The 18595-nt window shown below is 39.2% G+C and overlaps 1 protein-coding gene across 5 annotated transcripts; it reads right to left on the bottom strand.

Annotated features, from left to right (window-relative positions):
• Nucleotides 1-4112: 4112 nt before the first annotated feature.
• Nucleotides 4113-12626, bottom strand: LOC121316231 (tigger transposable element-derived protein 6-like). 5 transcript variants are annotated; one of them, XM_041251154.1, is made up of 8 exons: nucleotides 12524-12619; nucleotides 10612-10685; nucleotides 9386-9444; nucleotides 9144-9219; nucleotides 8817-8956; nucleotides 7841-7947; nucleotides 7352-7441; nucleotides 4113-6793 (listed from the first exon to the last, which is right to left on the bottom strand). In XM_041251154.1, the coding sequence occupies exon 8, from the start codon at nucleotides 6354-6356 to the stop codon at nucleotides 4827-4829; it is 1530 nt and encodes a 509-aa protein (XP_041107088.1). In that variant the 5' UTR covers nucleotides 6357-6793; nucleotides 7352-7441; nucleotides 7841-7947; nucleotides 8817-8956; nucleotides 9144-9219; nucleotides 9386-9444; nucleotides 10612-10685; nucleotides 12524-12619; the 3' UTR covers nucleotides 4113-4826. The 5 variants fall into 5 exon arrangements, with proteins under 5 accessions (XP_041107088.1, XP_041107087.1, XP_041107089.1 ...); XM_041251153.1 differs by lacking the exon at nucleotides 10612-10685 and having other exon boundaries at nucleotides 12524-12626; XM_041251155.1 differs by lacking the exons at nucleotides 10612-10685; nucleotides 12524-12619 and adding an exon at nucleotides 12262-12493.
• Between the last annotated feature and the right edge of the window lie 5969 nt (nucleotides 12627-18595).

The raw sequence follows: 18595 nt of genomic DNA on the forward strand, positions 1-18595 counted from the left end.
CACAACCTTTATTTGTACTTTTTAATATTTGTACTTTAAGTCTGAACTTTAATAAAAAAAGTTATTGTATTAAACTTTTTTTTGTTTGTTTGTATCAATCTGCGTATGAAGTATGGACAGTGTTGCTTAGGTTGTCAGAAACACATGCTGAATCATGATAAGGAGGCCTGGCTTGAAATGTAGACCTCCCCTAAGTGCTGCTCTGCACAAAGCCATACAGTCCATTTGAATTGTGGAAGATTTGACAGGGATCAAGTGTGATGTAACAGGCGTGACCTTTCCCATGCCTGTGCTGGTGTGCTCTAACTCCAACATGCACAAAGCTGTATTAATCATACATTTATTATCACACACTGGGATAAACATTACATTAGTAATTGGTGGGCTTCATGTCTCAGGTTTGTAGAAATGCACCCCACAATTTGAATGAAATTGATTTGCCAACCATTCAGTCCTAAAAATCAATGTAATGCCTCTTTTCCACGGCCTTTCCCCAGGTATAGCTGAGCTGGACAGTGGAGACAGTACAGTTTCGGACCTCATACCCAGCTGGGCCAAACTGCTGTACAGAAGTAACAGCGTGCACTAAAGAGACAAACTGTTTTGAACAACGGTGACATTTTTCCACCACTTCTCTCTTTAGTGCTTTGTAATGACACCTCATTAGTAAGCCTACTGACAGCTGTGTAAAGACTGAAAAATAAAAACAGCCACTGTTTGTTCAACTGCATCCATCTTCACTTGTTTGCATATATTCAATCAATCCCACAAGCCAACGTGACCTTTTACTACCGCATTACTGCTTCCTGGTCATCTATACCAGACAGCCGTCTTTACTTACACCTTACCCAGACCGTCCAGCTCAGCTCTACCTGGGAAAAGGCATTTGAAATTCGATATTAGCGGTGCAGTCGGCAACCTAATTAAATCGATGTCGATACGCACTTAAAAATCATCAATAAATCAATGCATTAACATCATTTTATTTTTCAAAATTAAGAACATGATTTATCAGAGGATCCAATAACTAAAACAGCAAGGTACAACTTGCATTCCAATGAGAATTCACAAAAAAAAAAAAAAAACACTTCCCCTAATTGTGTTTTGGTAGCCTCTCTTGCTCGGTCATCCAGTTTGGAAGGAAGGCCTGATCAATGCAGGGTCTTGGTGGTGCCATACACCTTCAACATCTTAATAATCGTCTTGACCATGCTCCAAGGGATACACAAGGCCTTTGATATTTTTTTTATACCCATCCTCTGATCTGTGCCTTTCAATAACTTTGTCCCGGAGTTCTTTTGCAAGCGCCCTGGTGCTCATGGTTGAGTCTTTGCTTTGAAGTGCACTAGCCAGCAGAGGGAACCTACAGGGACTGCTGAATTTATCTTGAAATCATGTGAATCACTACAATTTAACACAGGTGGAGGCCACTTAACTTGGTGTGTGATTTTGAAGATGATTGGTTATATCTGAGCTAATTTAGGATTGCTATTACCAGGGCGGTGGACACTTATTTTTAAGTAATTTTCTGCAAATTTCTAAGATATTTTTTTCACTTGGAAGTTGTGGGGTAGGATATGTAGATAAATGGAAAAAAAAAAAAAAAAAAAAACTTAATTCCAGGCTATAAGGCAACAGAAGGTGAACATTTTGAAAGGAGGGTGTAAACTTTCTATAGGCACTAATTATATATATATATATATTACACACACACATGTATCCTCACCATATATTCCTTTAAGACATTAATAATAAATCAATACTGTTTAACACAAGTAATTTCAATCTGAAATATGCTTATAAATGAACATTACTGATCATCAAGTCAAAAGCATTTACCATCTGCACTAAATCGAACACATTGACAATCACTTTTCTGTCTTCCCTTTCTTTAACCTCCAGAACTACCAATGTGTGTCCTATTCTTCAGTGTTTTTAAATAAACATTTTTTTTAAAATCAGGAAAATGGAAATAAAATATGTTGACTGATGTTCAATACAAGTCATTACAAGCAACTGCAGTGGCAAGACTAAGTGCTATTGTAAAATGACCTGCCCCTCTGTAGAAAATGCGTAGTTCGTTTACATTTATTTAGAATATGTACTATTTTATGTATTTGGGATTGGTCCAAATTAATATGTATTTGAAATGTGCATTAAATAATGTTTTACACCTGGAGGGCCTTCTATAAAACCCATCCATAGAGAAGGCCATTCGGGTCAAAAGTGTCTTATTTAGTACACGTTTCAAATATTTAGTACACGTTCTAATTTTAATTTAGTATGTGTTGGAATTGTAATTATTACACCTACAAATTTGGCCAATCTGATCACTAAAAATCCACATGCACTGTGTAAAAGACACTGCGGCTATCGTCAGAAGTCTTGGGTGACATATACTAAACATGCACAATGCTGTTATGACTTTTTAGGGAATGCTTTGCAGCAGCAGTGTTTCTTTGTGGTTAACCTTAGATTAATTTGTAATTATGGGCGTTCCTGCATAAATTAGCAAAAAGGGGGTGGAGATAGTGCAAACGAGGGTTCTCAAATTTTAAGAGATGTACTAAAGCTGCTGGCAATTGCGACACTTTGAAAGCATGTTTTAAACAGTCACAATTGTTGCTGGCATTTCCCAGTCCGCTTTTTTTCGTGCATTGGCAAATGTGCTCAATGCATTTTTGAGGTGAACACAAAAATACCTATTTTCCCCAAAAACAAGGTGTACTTACAAGCCTTGAAAACACATTCTATTACATTTCTGGTTTCCCCAATGTGTTGCGAGCAATAGACTGCACACAGGTGCTGCTAACCCCTCCAGCTCATTCTGAACATCTGTATAGGAATAGGAAACACACCTATTATATTGATGTGCAGGTGGTTTGTAATTGTGCACAATTTAGCACTGCACCAGTGACTATCAAATAAAAATGGACATAAACAGTATACATTTGGTTTATAGGCTACTCATGATAATGCAAAATTTTTAGCTGGTCCTTTGAAATTCGTATTAACGAGAATTGACTGTGTGCGGCACCATGATCTATTTGTGTTAATTGTCTGAGTTAGTAAGTAGGCTAAACTACTGCTACTAATAATAATAATAATAAAATAATTTCTTTTACTTGCATTGTACACCAATGTGTACAATGTAGCAGCATGATTTATTTTGTGTTACCAGTAGCCTACAGGCTAAAGTAAAAACAAAGTGCGCTAGGTATTCATTTGATTACTACTGTACTGTATTGGCATACTACAGATTTATATTTCTCATAATGTAGTGTGTAAGCTACCAAACACATTAGTATTATTTCAGTTCAATGATTTTTACATTTAAAATACACTGAGCACTATAAACGTATGTGTGAGATTTTATTGCATTTTTTAAAACCTGACACCTCCTTATGTCGGACAAACATATCCGGTTTACGAGGGGCTACTGTGTGGTTATGAAAAGCCTTTTGATAGAAACACATTTTTTTATTTGGGGGTGATGGTGAGGGCCCCACTATATAATCTGATGGGATTAAACTGCCTCATTATTTATGTGAAAAAATATAGCAAAACTCTCACAATGCTAGAGATCTCACAAAGATGATGCAACAAATATTTAAATTAGTGTATTGTCTCTTACTACACACAACAAATTGTCTACTTTGCGAATTGTTGCAACAGAAATGCAAATTGCATTACGTTTGCGCTGCGACTGGCCCATCTTAGTACATCTACCCCAGTTTCCTGGAAGAGGGGGTGGCGAGCAGGGAGATGGTACCCAACAAGGACAGGACATACCAGACGAGAAAGACCCTGACAGTGAGTGCCAAGGATCTGGAGGAACACCTACTTCTGTAATGTGCACCACAGCAGCGAGAACTTCATCTGGGGTAAGACACCAATTAAACTTAATTCATGTTACAAAGATGGGGCATTCCAGCTCAAGTGGACACAATTCTGGAAAAGTGTTTCTTCTATTTGCAGGGGAGGATACATTAATGACGTGATGGAGAAGACGGTACAAAGGCAGATAGAAAAATCCACAAGTCTGATATCCAAGTGAGGTTTGATTATTCACGAAACTGTTGTAGTGTTGGTAAATAAACCTAAAACAGTTCCACAAATACAGAACTATTTTATTATAAAATACATTTAAAAAATACATTAAAAGCGCAACGGTATATTAATAGGAGAAAAAGCGAACAATACCCATCTTTTTTTTTTTTCACTTCCCCAGTAAAAGGGTTTTGTAGTTCCATTGGTAACAATACCAAACCCATTAAAGGGGCGATGCATGAAATGAAATGAAATACAATCTGCATGCTCCAAGACACTTGTACATGTAGTAATCTAACTTGTCTATTCAGGCTTTCTACATATACTTAAATCACATGCACTTGGAGGCTGCTCACAGCTACTAAAATTTAAACACTGGTTTATATTGTACTTACATATTTCAAGTTAATACTTTTTTAAATGGACGTTATACTTGTTTGGTTAAGGAGGAAGCTATTATTACAAAATATATATTTCAAGATGTTTAAAAACAAGGTTTATCAAGTTTACGAAACAAAGATACATTGGGGGGCACAATTTAATTTGACTTCTAACATCCATCACCAATATCCCAGTAATAATTAGTCCGCGTCGCTTTATCGGGAGATATATCCTGAACAAGCAGCTGTCCCAATTAATCGAGAGGCATTTGAGAGGACCATTAGTCACACTTATATTCAGAATTTACAATGTGCACACTAGAATTTTTTATATATTTTTTATTTCTAAATGAAAATAAAAAATAATTGCATTACAGTATGAATACAGTAAATTTGTCATTTGAAATAAGAGTCAATTGTGCACGGTTTCTGTGACTGAGCTGCTTCGGACTGAACTTTGTCTTCCACCATCCTCAGGAAGGGTAGCGCAGCTTGCATTCCACTTTCCTGCACATACTGTCTAAGGTGAGTCACCATTTGCAACTTCTGGGCTAAGGTGAGAGGTGGTGGGGCACTGCTGTCATCAGAATCAGAATCTTCCTCTGCCATTTCAACTTTGATACGCTTGCTATCACTTACAGCCTCCAAAAGCTCAGTATCGGTATGATCGGCAGCAGTTTTGACGTCTTTGTCCATGTCAACGAATTCCTCAAATTCTTCAGCCGTCATGTTTTCAGGAACTGGAACACCTGCAAGTGAATCATCCCCATCAGACACATCTGCTGCCTCGTCCTTGCAGAAGCCACTCTTGCGAAAGCACTTCAGGATTGTCTGTGAGCTGACTGCATTCCACGATTCCTTTGCCAGGTAGAGCACGTCTAGCAGTGTGATGCTCTTGGAAACATCCTTTTCTTTCTTCTCAGGATCCGCATCAAGAGCAGTGATGATGCGACGGTTGAGACGGCTCTTGTAGTGCGCCTTCCAGTTTTTGATCACCCCCACGCCCATCGGCTGCATCACGCTAGTGGTGTTGGATGGTAAAAGCTTGAGATTGATGTTTGTTAAACGGATGTCTGAGGGATGTGCCGAGCAGCTGTCAACAAGGAGGCATATATGGCGATTCCTTGTGCGAAGAGACGTGTCCCACTTCTGCAACCACTGCTGAAATAGCTGGCCAGTCATCCAGGCCTTTTTCGAGCTAGCATAATCCACTGGAAGTCGGTTTAGATCCTTCGGGAAGCAGCGTGGTTGTTTGCTGTTGGCAATGATTAACAGAGGTCGCTTTTCAGAACCTGACATGTTCGCACAGAGCACTGCAGTGACTCTCTCTTTGGCTTTCTTGCTGCCAGCTAGCTCCTCTCCTTTAAGGCAGTGACCTTTTTCAGGAAAGTCCCGGAAAAACAATCCAGACTCGTCTGCGTTGAAGATGTCATTGGGGCTGTACGAATCGAGAATTTGAGGCAGAATTTTACGCTTCCAGTCCAGGGCAGCCAACCAATCAGCATCTTGGCGCTCACCTTCCTCTTTCTTGAACACTACATTGTGACGAGCCTTCCATCGAGAAAGCCAACCATCAGACGGCATGAAGTCTGTTCCTTCAGCCGCCGCCAAATCTGCAGCCTTTTGCTTCAGCGTGGGGCCAGAGATTCGAGCACCCTGACCTAATTTCTGTCTAAACCACAAGAAGAGTGCGTTGCCGACCTCCTCATTCTTGCCTGCTCTCTGACGTTTTCGGTTCGGATTGCCATTGTTTTCAAACTGCTGCAGGATTTCAACTTTACCTTTCACAAGGCGAGACACCTGCGATGTTGACACGGCAAATTTCTTTGCCACAGTAGCCTGGGAAACTACAGGAGACTCCAGCGCCTTCAAGAGTTCAACCTTCTGAGCCAAAGGCAAATCGACTCGTTTCCGCTTCTCAGCCATGATTACAACTCGCAATTGACAGGTGAGGCTAAAACCACTGGTTTAAGAAATTTACACAAGTCACAATGTAATCACTGCACGACGCTACGTGAACCTCTCTTGATGAAAGGAAATCACTTTTCAGAGCATTTCAGAATACTGTATCCAAATAAATTATCAGTGTATCAATTAGGCGGCACAGACTAATACAGAAATGTACATCCGATGAAGCCGTACACAGGTGCCTTTTTTTTTTTTTTTTTTTTAAAATCTGTCGGCTGCCTTTTCAGCTTAACACAAAGATATAGTAGACTAGAAGTGTTGGACTGGAAACAGCAACCTGTTCTTTCTGCCCATAAACGCAGTAACAAAGGTCACTGCCTTTGCTTTTCTTCCTCTTGAGATATTGTATTCCATACAGGTTCTTTAATGTGTTCTGGTAATTTTTCCAATAATGTCTGGGGGGAATAAAAAAAGAAGAAATTAACACCCTATGGCTCACTGACCATTTCACACTGCTTTCTGCTGCTCTTCAATTCTAAACTTTAATGCAAATACAGCCTCAGCCCATACAACACGTGATAATGTGGCTGAAAACAACTTGCAATATGCAAAAAACTCAAAACAACTTGCATATTGCTCAAATTTGAACATGACACTATACCACACACTGCGAGCATGGTGTTGACACTTCAAAGCATTTGCGCAATGGGGGATGTTTCACAGATCTGCATGCAGTAATACACAGATGAGCCAATATTTTATGGATGGAAATGGCTTGGCAAATTGGAGCCTCAAAAGATCAAAAAACCAATGGTTTGTAGAAAAAAGTGATCATGCATGACATGGGTTTGCACCTGAAACCCCTATTTTTCAAAAAGTAAAGTTTTTAAGAGATGGTGGGTGTGGCCATTTTTTGTTCAAATGTCAATTTGTTTTTTATCTCAACTTAGTCAAAGATACTGTGTCTTCCCAATGGAATAGGTCGAGAACCTTACAGCAATAAGAATGCTCACCCTAGTGACCTCCATTGCAACCCCCTCAGGTAAGTTCCGCTGGATTTATTCCAAATAGACATCAGCTGTGCAGCCAGTCAAATGTTTCAGCTGTGCTCAGAGAGAGAGAGAGAGGAAGGAACGACCTTTTAGGATGTTGCTCACAATAAGTCATTCATAAAACATACAGAAGAACTAAAATGACAGAAACAGTTGAATGATAAGTTATTGTCGGTTTGTTAGAAAGACAGAAGGTGTGGACAAAGACTCTTGAAACATTTGTTCAAAATAAGTACCACTGTTAATATTTTATGAGCCCTGTCTAAGCTGCAAGAACAACTGCTTTGTTCTGTAACACAAAAACACATCTATTAATCACAGTTAACACTAATAAGAGGAGATTCACAGTGCATTTTAAAAAGGTACTGTCTGGAGCTAGACTTGTCAACATATTGCCATATCTAACAGTGGTGTTAAAAAACAAGATAAAATTAAAAAAGCAAAGAATACCTCTATGCACCTGTAGTAAGTCCGCATCTCATACTGCACTCTGTTTCTTGAAAATGTGAACCGATTTCAGGAGAGTCAGTCTTTCAATCCTCTTGGGCGGCTCGTACCTAAAATAAGAAAAAAAAAAAAGTTCAAATGTAATAAATCCCAGGACTGTATGGCTTCCAACCTCCTTCAAAATTAAAACATATTTTAGAGATTGTAGGCTTTTGTAGGAATTTCTTTATGAATGGCCCACTGCTGTCTTCTGTCTGGTCTGCACTAGACCAGATGTGGCAATGCAAGGACTAAGGCTGGGGTTAAAATTCTCCTTTAAGAATTTAACCGATACCCGTTAAGCCATTTGTGTATGTCAATCACAAGAGAGTAAAACTGATTTGATTTACATTTTTTTTTTTTTTCTGTGAAACAACTTTAATGGGCTTTTAAAATCGGCCAAGCCTTCATTTTTCATTTACAAGCAGAACACACAAACGGCATGTTAATAATAAGTGACTAATCTTTATTAAAGCTATAATGAAAAATAAAGTATTTTATGCTCGACACAATTTATTACAATCATTATGCATAACTATTTACATTAATACAGATTATGCATTTAAATGAAAAAGCAGGACTTACGATTTAAATGCCCATTTAGTTGTTCCACAGAAAAAAACAACAAAAAAACAAATTAAATCAATTTTACTATTAACACGGTTCTCAGTTGTAATTGAGATACACAGATGGCTTAACAGGTATCAGCTGTATTTTTAAGGAGAGTAGAAAAGCCAGGGTAAAACACAGAAAATCAGAAGCCCCATTTATAGACATATGCGGTAATTTATAAAAAGCCAGTTGTTTAAAATTAAGTAATAGCACTTTCTCTTATTTTTTTTTTTATTTTAAAACTATATATTTTTAAAAAGTTTAAACGTTTAGTAAATTAAACGAAATCTAGCCCCCCTAATCTACAGCCATCTCAGTAGACACTCACACTTTGTCAGTGTTAATGCCCAGCTCCTGTGCTGTGAGGGTTGCAAAGTACTGGTAACTGTCCAACACAGCTTTGTCATGGCCTTTCACCAACACTGCCACATTCTTATAAAGGCTGTCGGGTTCCTCTGTTTCAGTGATCTACAACAGAAACAGACGTCAGTGGTAAAGCCCACACAAGTTAGTAGGGTGTGGGGTGCATTGGCAGTAGAGTTCATAATAGGGCCACAGTTGTCTCCAATCCCACTTCTCCAAGGCAGGGGGTAATAATCAGAGATATTTATTTACATTATACGTTCAACTCTGGTAAAAGAAAAATGAAACTTACTGAAGGCGCCACAGTGCAGTGGCAGGACCCTGCATGGATTCCTGCTGTCTGCACCAACAGGGGGAGTCTGCTATTGCTGAAAGGGAATCAGGACAATAGTATTTAGAGCTTCTATACATTATGTATAGGGTAGCACACCAACCTTCTGGTGGTCTGCCCATAGGTAAACCATGTCGGTCTGTGCATGGGCAAACCATGTCGTGAAAACAAAACAGTCTCCCGTAGAAGGCAAACATATTTACCAAAATAATCTTGAAATGACAGAACTCCTGGAAAAGTCTAAACCTGGTGTTCTTGGCACCTGTTAATAAATAAATAAATTAATTAAATACAGTATCCTCTACATATGCTCAAGGAGAGTCTTTCACAAGTTAACTGCCCAGTTAAATGATGAGGTGGGGGGCTACTCCACCCATGGGCTAATTTAAGTCCCTTCTGATTTTCAGGCATGTAATGTTGGCCTGTCAGGAATGAATGGTTATGATTTGTCAGACTGCACAAACATGAGGAGCATTCCCTGTGTTTGAATCAAAGACCTCTATGACCTGTAGCTTTCCAAATGAGAAATGTACTGAAGCACTTCAAAAAACAAGAAAGTCTCAGAATATCCTGTTGCACATTATTTAAATCTGAATTCTTTGTCACACAGAAAGGGAGCGTGCAATAAAATGAACACAATGGGGATATTCCACCTCAGAGTCTAATTAGCCCCCTCTAGGCTTGCCTTAACAAGGAAGAGGATTCAACATATACTATTGAGCCAAAAGTTTATAGTTTTTGAAGTGAGACATCCTTGAGGCTCTGTCCTTGTAGCTATGTAAATTTGCTTGTCTAAGAGACAAGATAACAAACTGGTTCTTTTAAGTTTCAAAGAGCCCTATTTGAATCTCGGGAGGATCACCCCTATTTACGCACGAGTTGTTTTCTACTTAAAATGCAGATTTTAAATCACAGGTAACTGTTATTGGTGGGAGTAGATTACCATTACGTGGGGGGGTGTAACCTGGCATGTACATTAATGTTTACAGACTGTATTTCGTTGCTCAGAGTTGCTTGGAATCCCACTACCTTCCCGAGTCCTGTAGGTTTTGACCTGCAGCTTTATTGTTCAAGACTGTACCTGCAGCTTCTGCATGCGATTATAGGGCATGTTCTGTATGGTCTTTGGATTTGCTCTGTTCCTGAATTAAACTATTTTGATTGAAGATTACCTGAAGAAGACTGACATTACTTTAAACATGTAAACGAACCTTACAAAGTTTTGTGGATTACAACCAGGAATTGTGGTTCATACAGTCATTAATGGTGCATTTAAACTGGCCATTTTTAGGACGGCTTTGTGCTGTCGCAGGTCTTTCTTTCTGCGGTGTAAACGCACACGGCCGACTCTCAGCTGTCCTAAAAATGGCCAACTAAAGACATGGCTCAGAGCAAGCTTAGGTACGTCAGAAAGGCAGTGTAAACTCACCCGACTTTAGCACGGCTCACGCATGAGGCGAGTGCCGCTCGGCTCCTCCTCCACGGAACCTAAACAGGAAGAAGCTGCAGTGCCGTTGCAGCGTCACGAAGAGAGATGAACGACTTGATATACAAGCGTCCTGAATATTTGAATTTATTAACTGTTTATACTGGGGAGTATTTGTAATATCTACGTTTTATTATTAAATTGTCGTCAAAAGTGTACATATCCCAAATATCCGTACACTGCGCTCACATCTAGAGCGCATTCTAAGTGGAAACACAAATTAAATACATATACTGAGAAATAGCAGCAGGTCTGGTGAAAGATCTGTGCAACCCCCCCTCTGCACTTTTTTTATTATAGTTGACATGTTACACATGTTAAACAAGTTATGTTCTAATTTTTAAATAATGATTGTTTTAATAATTTTCAGCCCTTGTCATTTTGTTTTTTAAAAAAGGAATTAATTTTTTGAATAATTACAAACAATTTAGATAGTGTACTCATACAACAAATTATTATTATTATTATTATTATTATTATTATTATTAATTACCCATTCCTTTGCAGTAGTAGGATTTGTAATAAGGCTCATTTGAAAAAATACAATTTTTTTTAACTACAATTGTATACAGTAAATGTTTTTTCTCCATTATTCCTGTGGCTGCTTAACCTATTTTAACTACAAATAAAGGCTTATGCATCATGCAATTATGTATATATACAAGGTGAGAATATTGGTTTAGACACAGAATAGTTATTTTGAAAACAAATGGGTCTTCGTTATCACAGTAATAAACAGCAGCTGTACTTATCTTAGTCAAGGTGAAATCCTTCACATAACAAATGGGCCAGGAACCTCTATTTTGTGTTAATAAACACTCTCTAAACGAATAATCACCTATTGTCATTTAGATGGTATGCGCGCGCATTCGGACCTAATCCGGCTCGGGCCAACCGCAGTGTAAACAAACCATGAAGTAAAAAACAACTCAAACACGGGTCATGCTCCCGGGATCAAAAGGGCTCTTAAACATTAAAAAAAAAAAAAGTTGGTTATCTCTTTGTCAAGCAGACACCCTTTGCTGGGTGCAAATTTACATAGCCTCCATGATTTCTCACTTCTCTGCCATTTAAAGTGTATACAACCTTACAATTTATTTATTTATTTATTTATTTATTATGCTACCAGACCCTTTTGAATTTTTTTGGTAAGGTACACTGTATAGTTAACAGTTACAGATGAATAAACACTAAAATTTCTACCTGTCTTTGTTTAAAGTTTTGGGTTACCTTGGTCACTGTAATGTACACTTTATAACATGTATATGTTTAAAGAATTTCCAAACGTTTTTAACGGGTGCAAAATTGCACGAGCCTCACCCTATGGGATATATATATTTATATATATATATATTTAATATATAATCATCTATATATATATATATATATATATACACACACACACACACACACACACACACACACACACACACACACACACACATACACACACACACATATATATATACACACACATATACACAATTTTATTGTTTATGTAAAATTCGGTGCATCCAACATGGTGACGTTTTATGTATAACAAAACAAACACTGTAAACATTTATACAAAAATGTGATGCACCGAACACATACCTGTTATTTCCTTCTTTCCTTTTGCTGACTGTCAGTTTAAGTTAAATCTACAAAAAATTGCACTAAAGGATTTGACAGGAACTAATCGTTTGAGTTTTTTTTTCTTCTCAACAGTAAAAACGTGCCCTTGAATTAACCGTCCTGATTGACTTTACAGTTACACATACTATAAACATGGCACGCAGCTGAAGACACATTCTCGCTTTGTATAATACACCCCAGAAACTAAAACGAGGCAAATGTGTCAAATTGTTAACATTACCTGCGGTGACAGAATCAGTCTTCTAAATAAAACGCTCAGGCCTTTCGGTACACAAACCGCAGCACACATTGCTGCTCTTTCTTTCTGCCGGTGTGGTTGAATTTTGCTTCTGCTTCCTGTTCCCGTGGTAAGTCACAACTTTCCGTCTGTTGCCTTAACAGAGAATAGCCGCTGGAGGGAGCAGTCATCTATCAACTACTGAGGTGTAATTGAAGCCAATGAAAAATACCGTTTGCATTAGACTAATGCAAATATGTAAAGTCCCACTCTTATAGGATAGGTACTTTTATATGCCAATTTGAGCTCCTAAAATCAATCAATCAATCAATCAATCTCTCTCTCTCTCTCTCTCTCTCTCTCTCAGAGTTTGGGTATTCTGACCCTGGCATCACTGTTCTCCCTCTTACAAACCACATTCATGCCAGTGTTATGGTTCAAAACAAGTCATGTAGTCCAAATGTTAAAGGTGTAGGGCCTTGTATAATTTAATATAAATAAATGTATTTACAATGTTATTACCTTATACTGTAATTATTTCCACTGTAAAAAGTGCTTATTTCACCGTCTAAAAATAGGTATTTCAAGATTAAACATAATATTTATTAAATCAGAAACAAATAGGATTGTCACATTCAAAATCGATTTTTTTTAATTCTAGTTATTATAGAACAAATGTTCCTAAATAACAGGAACTGCTAAATTGTAGAATATTTAGTTTTTGATATCTGTCTTTTAAATATATTCTGTTTTCACCATCAGTGAATTACCAAACAAAATAACAACATAAATAAATGTAAAAATAAGAAGAGACACGTGAAATGTCCCCTTGTACTGGACAGATCGATCTTTAGCAGAAATAGTTTCAATCTTTGATGCAGCTGATGTCTTTTTCTTTGAAGGCATTTGAAATCGTGCAGCTCTATTCAGTGTATTTTGGGAACAAACTAAACCGACTGCCAGTTGTTCTTAAATGCAGTGAAACAGGTAGTGGTCAAATAAGGCAAATGTTTTCTGTATTTATTTTGCATGTGATAACATTTTTCTATATATTTACATACATTAATAAATGGGGAACTGCATATCTTACGGCAATGGGTAAATGTAACGAAAATCGCGAAAGGCGAAGCGGAGGTACTTACTGTGCTCTGAATGAATGGGAACATGAAAATACATGTCCCGTCAGTCCATGGTGGTGAACCAGGTGGAACCTTCTTTCTTTCAAGAACCTGTTGAGGAATCTCAGGTCTAGGATGGGGTGAAAGCCACCATCCTTCTTGGGAACCAGAAAATACCTTCAGTAGAACCCCTTTCTGTGGGAGATGGGGTCTACGAGGCGAATGGCTCGCTTGCACAGCAAGTCGGCCACTTCCTTCTGAAGTGCCGAGACCTGGAGATGGTCTGTCACGAAAGCAGGAAGGGAGGAGGTCCCAAGCGGAACTGAAGCGCATAACCATTGTGCATGGTGGCGAGCACCCAGGTGTCCGAGGTGCAAGCACGCCAGTAAAGCAGCTGGTGTGCAGAAAAGGGTTGGGTCTGAGGCCGCAAGCCTTCAGGGCCCCTACTGGGGCTGCTGAAGTTGGGGCGGAGCAGTTTGAGGCAGCTGCCTAGGGCGCCGGCCCTGGAATCACCTCCTGCTGTGTGGACTCGCCACAGCCTGCATTCCCCTTGCCTTGTGGGAGGGGCCGGTTGCTTGCTGCTGCTGTGGCCTGTAGGCGGTGCCTCAGGTCACCCAGCGGAGCCATGGGAACCAAGACCGTCCTGGTGATAGTCCACGCCGGAAGAGCCTGCCAACGGTTCGACCTGCCATGTGCCAGAGCGCAGGGAGGGAGTAGTGAGGCCACTTGCCGAGATGTCTTGCATTCTCGGTGGGATCTCTGCAGGATGTCCTCCACAGCTGTCCCAAAATTATGCCCTGGGGATATCGGGAACCCTCGCTTGCAACAGTCACAGCTGTCTGTGAGCCACTATAAGACTTGCTCCGACCCCGGGATTGCCCTTGAAGACCAGAGATCTGGAGCAGCGTGCCTGAGAGGATGTGCAATTTGGTAGCCAACGGCTCCGGGAGCGAGGCCTCTCACAGTATGCCGTCCAGGTAGGCCATCGGTACATACATATGCTATTCTATTCCGCTACATATGCCCTTCTCAGGTGTGTCTCTGTAACCTTGCATTGCGGGTTCGGGCGCGCAGGGTCTTTGGCCAATCCCCCCACTGACAGAACCTTGACCAAGGCCTTAATGGTGGAGTCTACTAGGGGCAATCCCGCAAGGCCCAGTTTCTCAGCACTTTCCAAAGAGGCAAGCTGTGAGGCTTGCTTCAGCATACTTGGCGCCGAGGCCGGACAATCCCAGGAGCATACCTACTCCATGAAGTCTAGGAAGACTGGGAAAGGCTGCATCCCTAGTCCAGAATGGACAACGCAGCCGGTGAGGAGTACTCAAACAACTGCGCTGCAGCTAATCCACAGCACGACCCAGACAAGCAGGGTTGTGCAGTCTGGTATACAGACAGGACGCGCAGCGACAACTAAAAGAAACAAGGCCCAGTTCAGCTGCCCAGGCGGCAGCTGGTGGCCTAGCCCCGCTGGAGGAACTGTGTTCTTCCAAGAGTGTAGTCTAGAAAAGACGTACACATGCACTCCTGTACCTCATACATCAGACAGTAAGGAAAGACAGCCTGCAATGCAAGCGATCAGGCACCTGAAAGAAGGAGGAAAGAAAAAGAGGCTTAAGTTTTGGAGCCACTGATTCCAGGCAAGCAGCAACCCAGCTTCCAGCATGAATGCAGGGGAACTGCAGTCGACTCAGAAAAGCTTTTTCACAAAACGCTCAGTTCAACATAGAGGTCTTACCTTACTGTCTTGAGAGGCAAGCAAACCATTCTTCTGTGGAATGATGGTTTTAACCCCTTGGTAGGCGGGACTATGAGAATACATATTCACAACTGCTTTTAAACACGATCATTCATTCAGAACTGAACTGCAAACACATCTTCAGCTACAACTTGTGCACACAAATTCCTAAATAAACAGTGAATGGTTACATTGTAGTTGTCGCTCTGTTTCCTCTTTGCCCCCAATGTTCCTTCCAGTACCTGTGAAGAATAGCCTGTTAATTGTGCAAATGCAACTTGCATTTTCTGTGTGTGTAATATATATCTCTCAAATATCTGATATGGCATATGCCTTGAATATTATCACCTGACTTTCCTGGGACAGGTTCTTGCATATTCACCCCAGTGTTGTCACTATCAATGACTCCTTCCTATGGGGAAAAGTATATCGGACACCATGGATTTTATTATACAATATAACTGGGGCAAAGGATGGTTTGATGTTCCGCTCGGTTGCTGTTGTTGCTTGACAATAGCATTTCTGGTCTCCACTTTCAGCCTTTTCCAGAGTGTTAAAAGCTGCCACTAATCCTGGTCGCCTTTCAGGAAACGCAGCATTAATCCCAAATTCAGCCCAAGCATTTGATCGCTGTAACAACGCAATGGTGTGTTTTCTACCATCTTCCACTGTTTTAATGTACTTTTTTACAAATTCACAAAATAATGTTTTTGTTCTGTTGAATCATTTTGTGCACGACCTCCAGCCATGGTTTCTTTTGTAGCTGATCAAACCTAATTTTTACACCTTTTACATGTTTTGATGTCTTATTTAGCATTTTTCATTGCATTTGCACATCTTTATGATGTAATGGTTTGTTAATGTCATCATTGGGAATGCAGATTACGGTTTGCATGTTACTTTATTCAAATTAATTCCAGTGATTATTATTATTGGAGAGTAAAAGCCAAAAAAGTTTATTGGAACGGTACTTTGTGTATCAATATTACTTTGTTTTAGTCCATATATTGTTTAAAATATTACTGTGTATTAATTAATTGCTTTTAAAGCAAGCTTAATCACATACATATTTAGAAATGTAACAAGTGGGTTTGTCAGCTCCCTCTATGCTTAAGATCTGGAGAAAGTCTTGATCCTCAGATGCCTACTAAACCTGTGGATCAGCTGATCTGGTTGAGCGCGAGGCCCCCTACAGGATGGGGCCCGTGACGGCCGCCTTGCCTTAAGTCCGGCTTTGTATACGCCGAAGCCCTAATTGTATTACCCATATACAATAAAGGAGGACTGGGAGGTTCAGAAAGACAAAACATACAAAACAGCCTTTCCCATACTCCACACACCTCCAGAGTGAGTACATAAAAACACACACGACTCAATTTATTTTATAACAGAAGGATTCCCGTCACATGCAATTTGTTTTAGTTTCATTTTTAATTCTGAAAACGTGTATTCAATATACAATTGTGTGTGTGTGGGGGGACGGACGGAACTATCTTACTTCCTTTTGCAAAAATTAGAAAAGGTGACATTTTTGTAAAATGCATACACATACAGGCTGATTCATAAACCATAGGTACACTGAAAAAACCCACAGGATGTGGCAACATCACACTCCGCATGGTGGACAGGATTAAAAAAAATAACAAATGTGCCAGGTCGATGGCAGAGCTCATGTTCTGTAATAATGTTTTCCAATTGGGCTTTAGATTATGAATCACTCTGAATATCATATATAGGTATATTATCAATATACAGATACTTCCTTACCAAAACAGCATTATACTTCTGGGGAACAAACTAGTAGTAAAGTGCAAGGCAACTTTCCAAAAATATTAGAGATTAATCCAGATGTTGGGTTTCAATTGGTGCATGACAATCAATAAGGCATGTGTCCTGGAATGTTTGCGGTAAAACTTGAGCAAACACATGAAGTTTGTAGGTTTTTCCCTAAATGTAGTCAAACCAGTAAGCATGTGTGTTTGAGCAGACACGGGATGCAAGAGAACACAGAATACAATAAATACATGGCCAGAGATGAGGACAGTCAACACGACTGTTGTAATGCACTGCAAGGAGTGTACTCAGATCACACAGCATTTCCTAAATCTACAGGCCTCTAGCCACGCTTTCTCCAAATATAGTGTATTCTATCTACGGAAATGTTAAGCCCTTTTGTCCTGGATACCACAGGGAGTAGTTCTGGTTCTACGGTATGAGTACCTTGATACCAGAATTTGTTGTTCTAAAATTACTAATGATATAAAACCACCCCCTTTCCACTGTGCAGGTCCTTCAACCAGTCACTGCCTGATCCTCCCAATCTGTCCAATTGAGAATGCAGTAGTACAGGACGGCCTAGTGCTTCAGTTTACCAATTCAGAGCCTTCTGAAGAGATCTAGTTTAAACAGTTTGACAAAATATACCACACAGTGCACAGTGCAAACTTTTAATAAATTAGAAAAGAGCAAGAACAAGTTCACATGCTGTTATGTTGAACAGTACCTTACAAAACTGTCACAGAAGAATTCACACAGTTCATTATAAACACCACAGTAAACGTTACAGAAATATATATAATTTTTCAAAAACTGATATCATGTATCTGGCTGGACCATTCTTATAAAATAATAATTACAAAAAAATTATAATAACAACAACTCCCGTCCTGAGAATAGAACATATTTACACCCTTTTAGCAGTGAAAACAAAACCACAAGCAGTTAAACTGATTTCTGTAAAATAAAACTGATTTCAAAATCTATTTCTTTACAAAAAAAAAAATATATTTAAATCTTTGTATTTACAGTTTTAAATCTTTTTTTTTGTTTTGATAAAAAGTAAAACTAATTTTGAAATAAAACAAAAGCAAACTGCCCACTAAACTTCTCTCTCCTTTTCTCACAACGGTAAACCGTAAAAAAAAAAAACCACAACATTCTCCTTTAACCAGTAGCTGATGCACCGATCCCTGGGTTAGTTTAATGAATCACTTGGATGGGTCTTGAAAAGTTGCATCTCCTGTTAGGAACTCTTAAAAGGCATGTCCTATATGACAAATCTCATTTAATACCCTTGACACATCTGACCACATACTGTGTTGCGCCTTTGTCCAACTGTCCAACATTATGTGATAATATATATATATATATTATATATATATATAGATATATATATATATATATATATATATATATTATATATATAAATTTTATTATAAAATA

Source organism: Polyodon spathula, chromosome 5, assembly GCF_017654505.1.
Source record: "Polyodon spathula isolate WHYD16114869_AA chromosome 5, ASM1765450v1, whole genome shotgun sequence".
NCBI lineage: Eukaryota > Metazoa > Chordata > Actinopteri > Acipenseriformes > Polyodontidae > Polyodon > Polyodon spathula.

Coding starts and splice junctions, on each gene's coding strand:
- LOC121316231 (XM_041251156.1), bottom strand. CDS start 6,356: ATGGCTGAGAAGCGGAAACGAGTCGATTTGCCTTTGGCTCAGAAGGTT.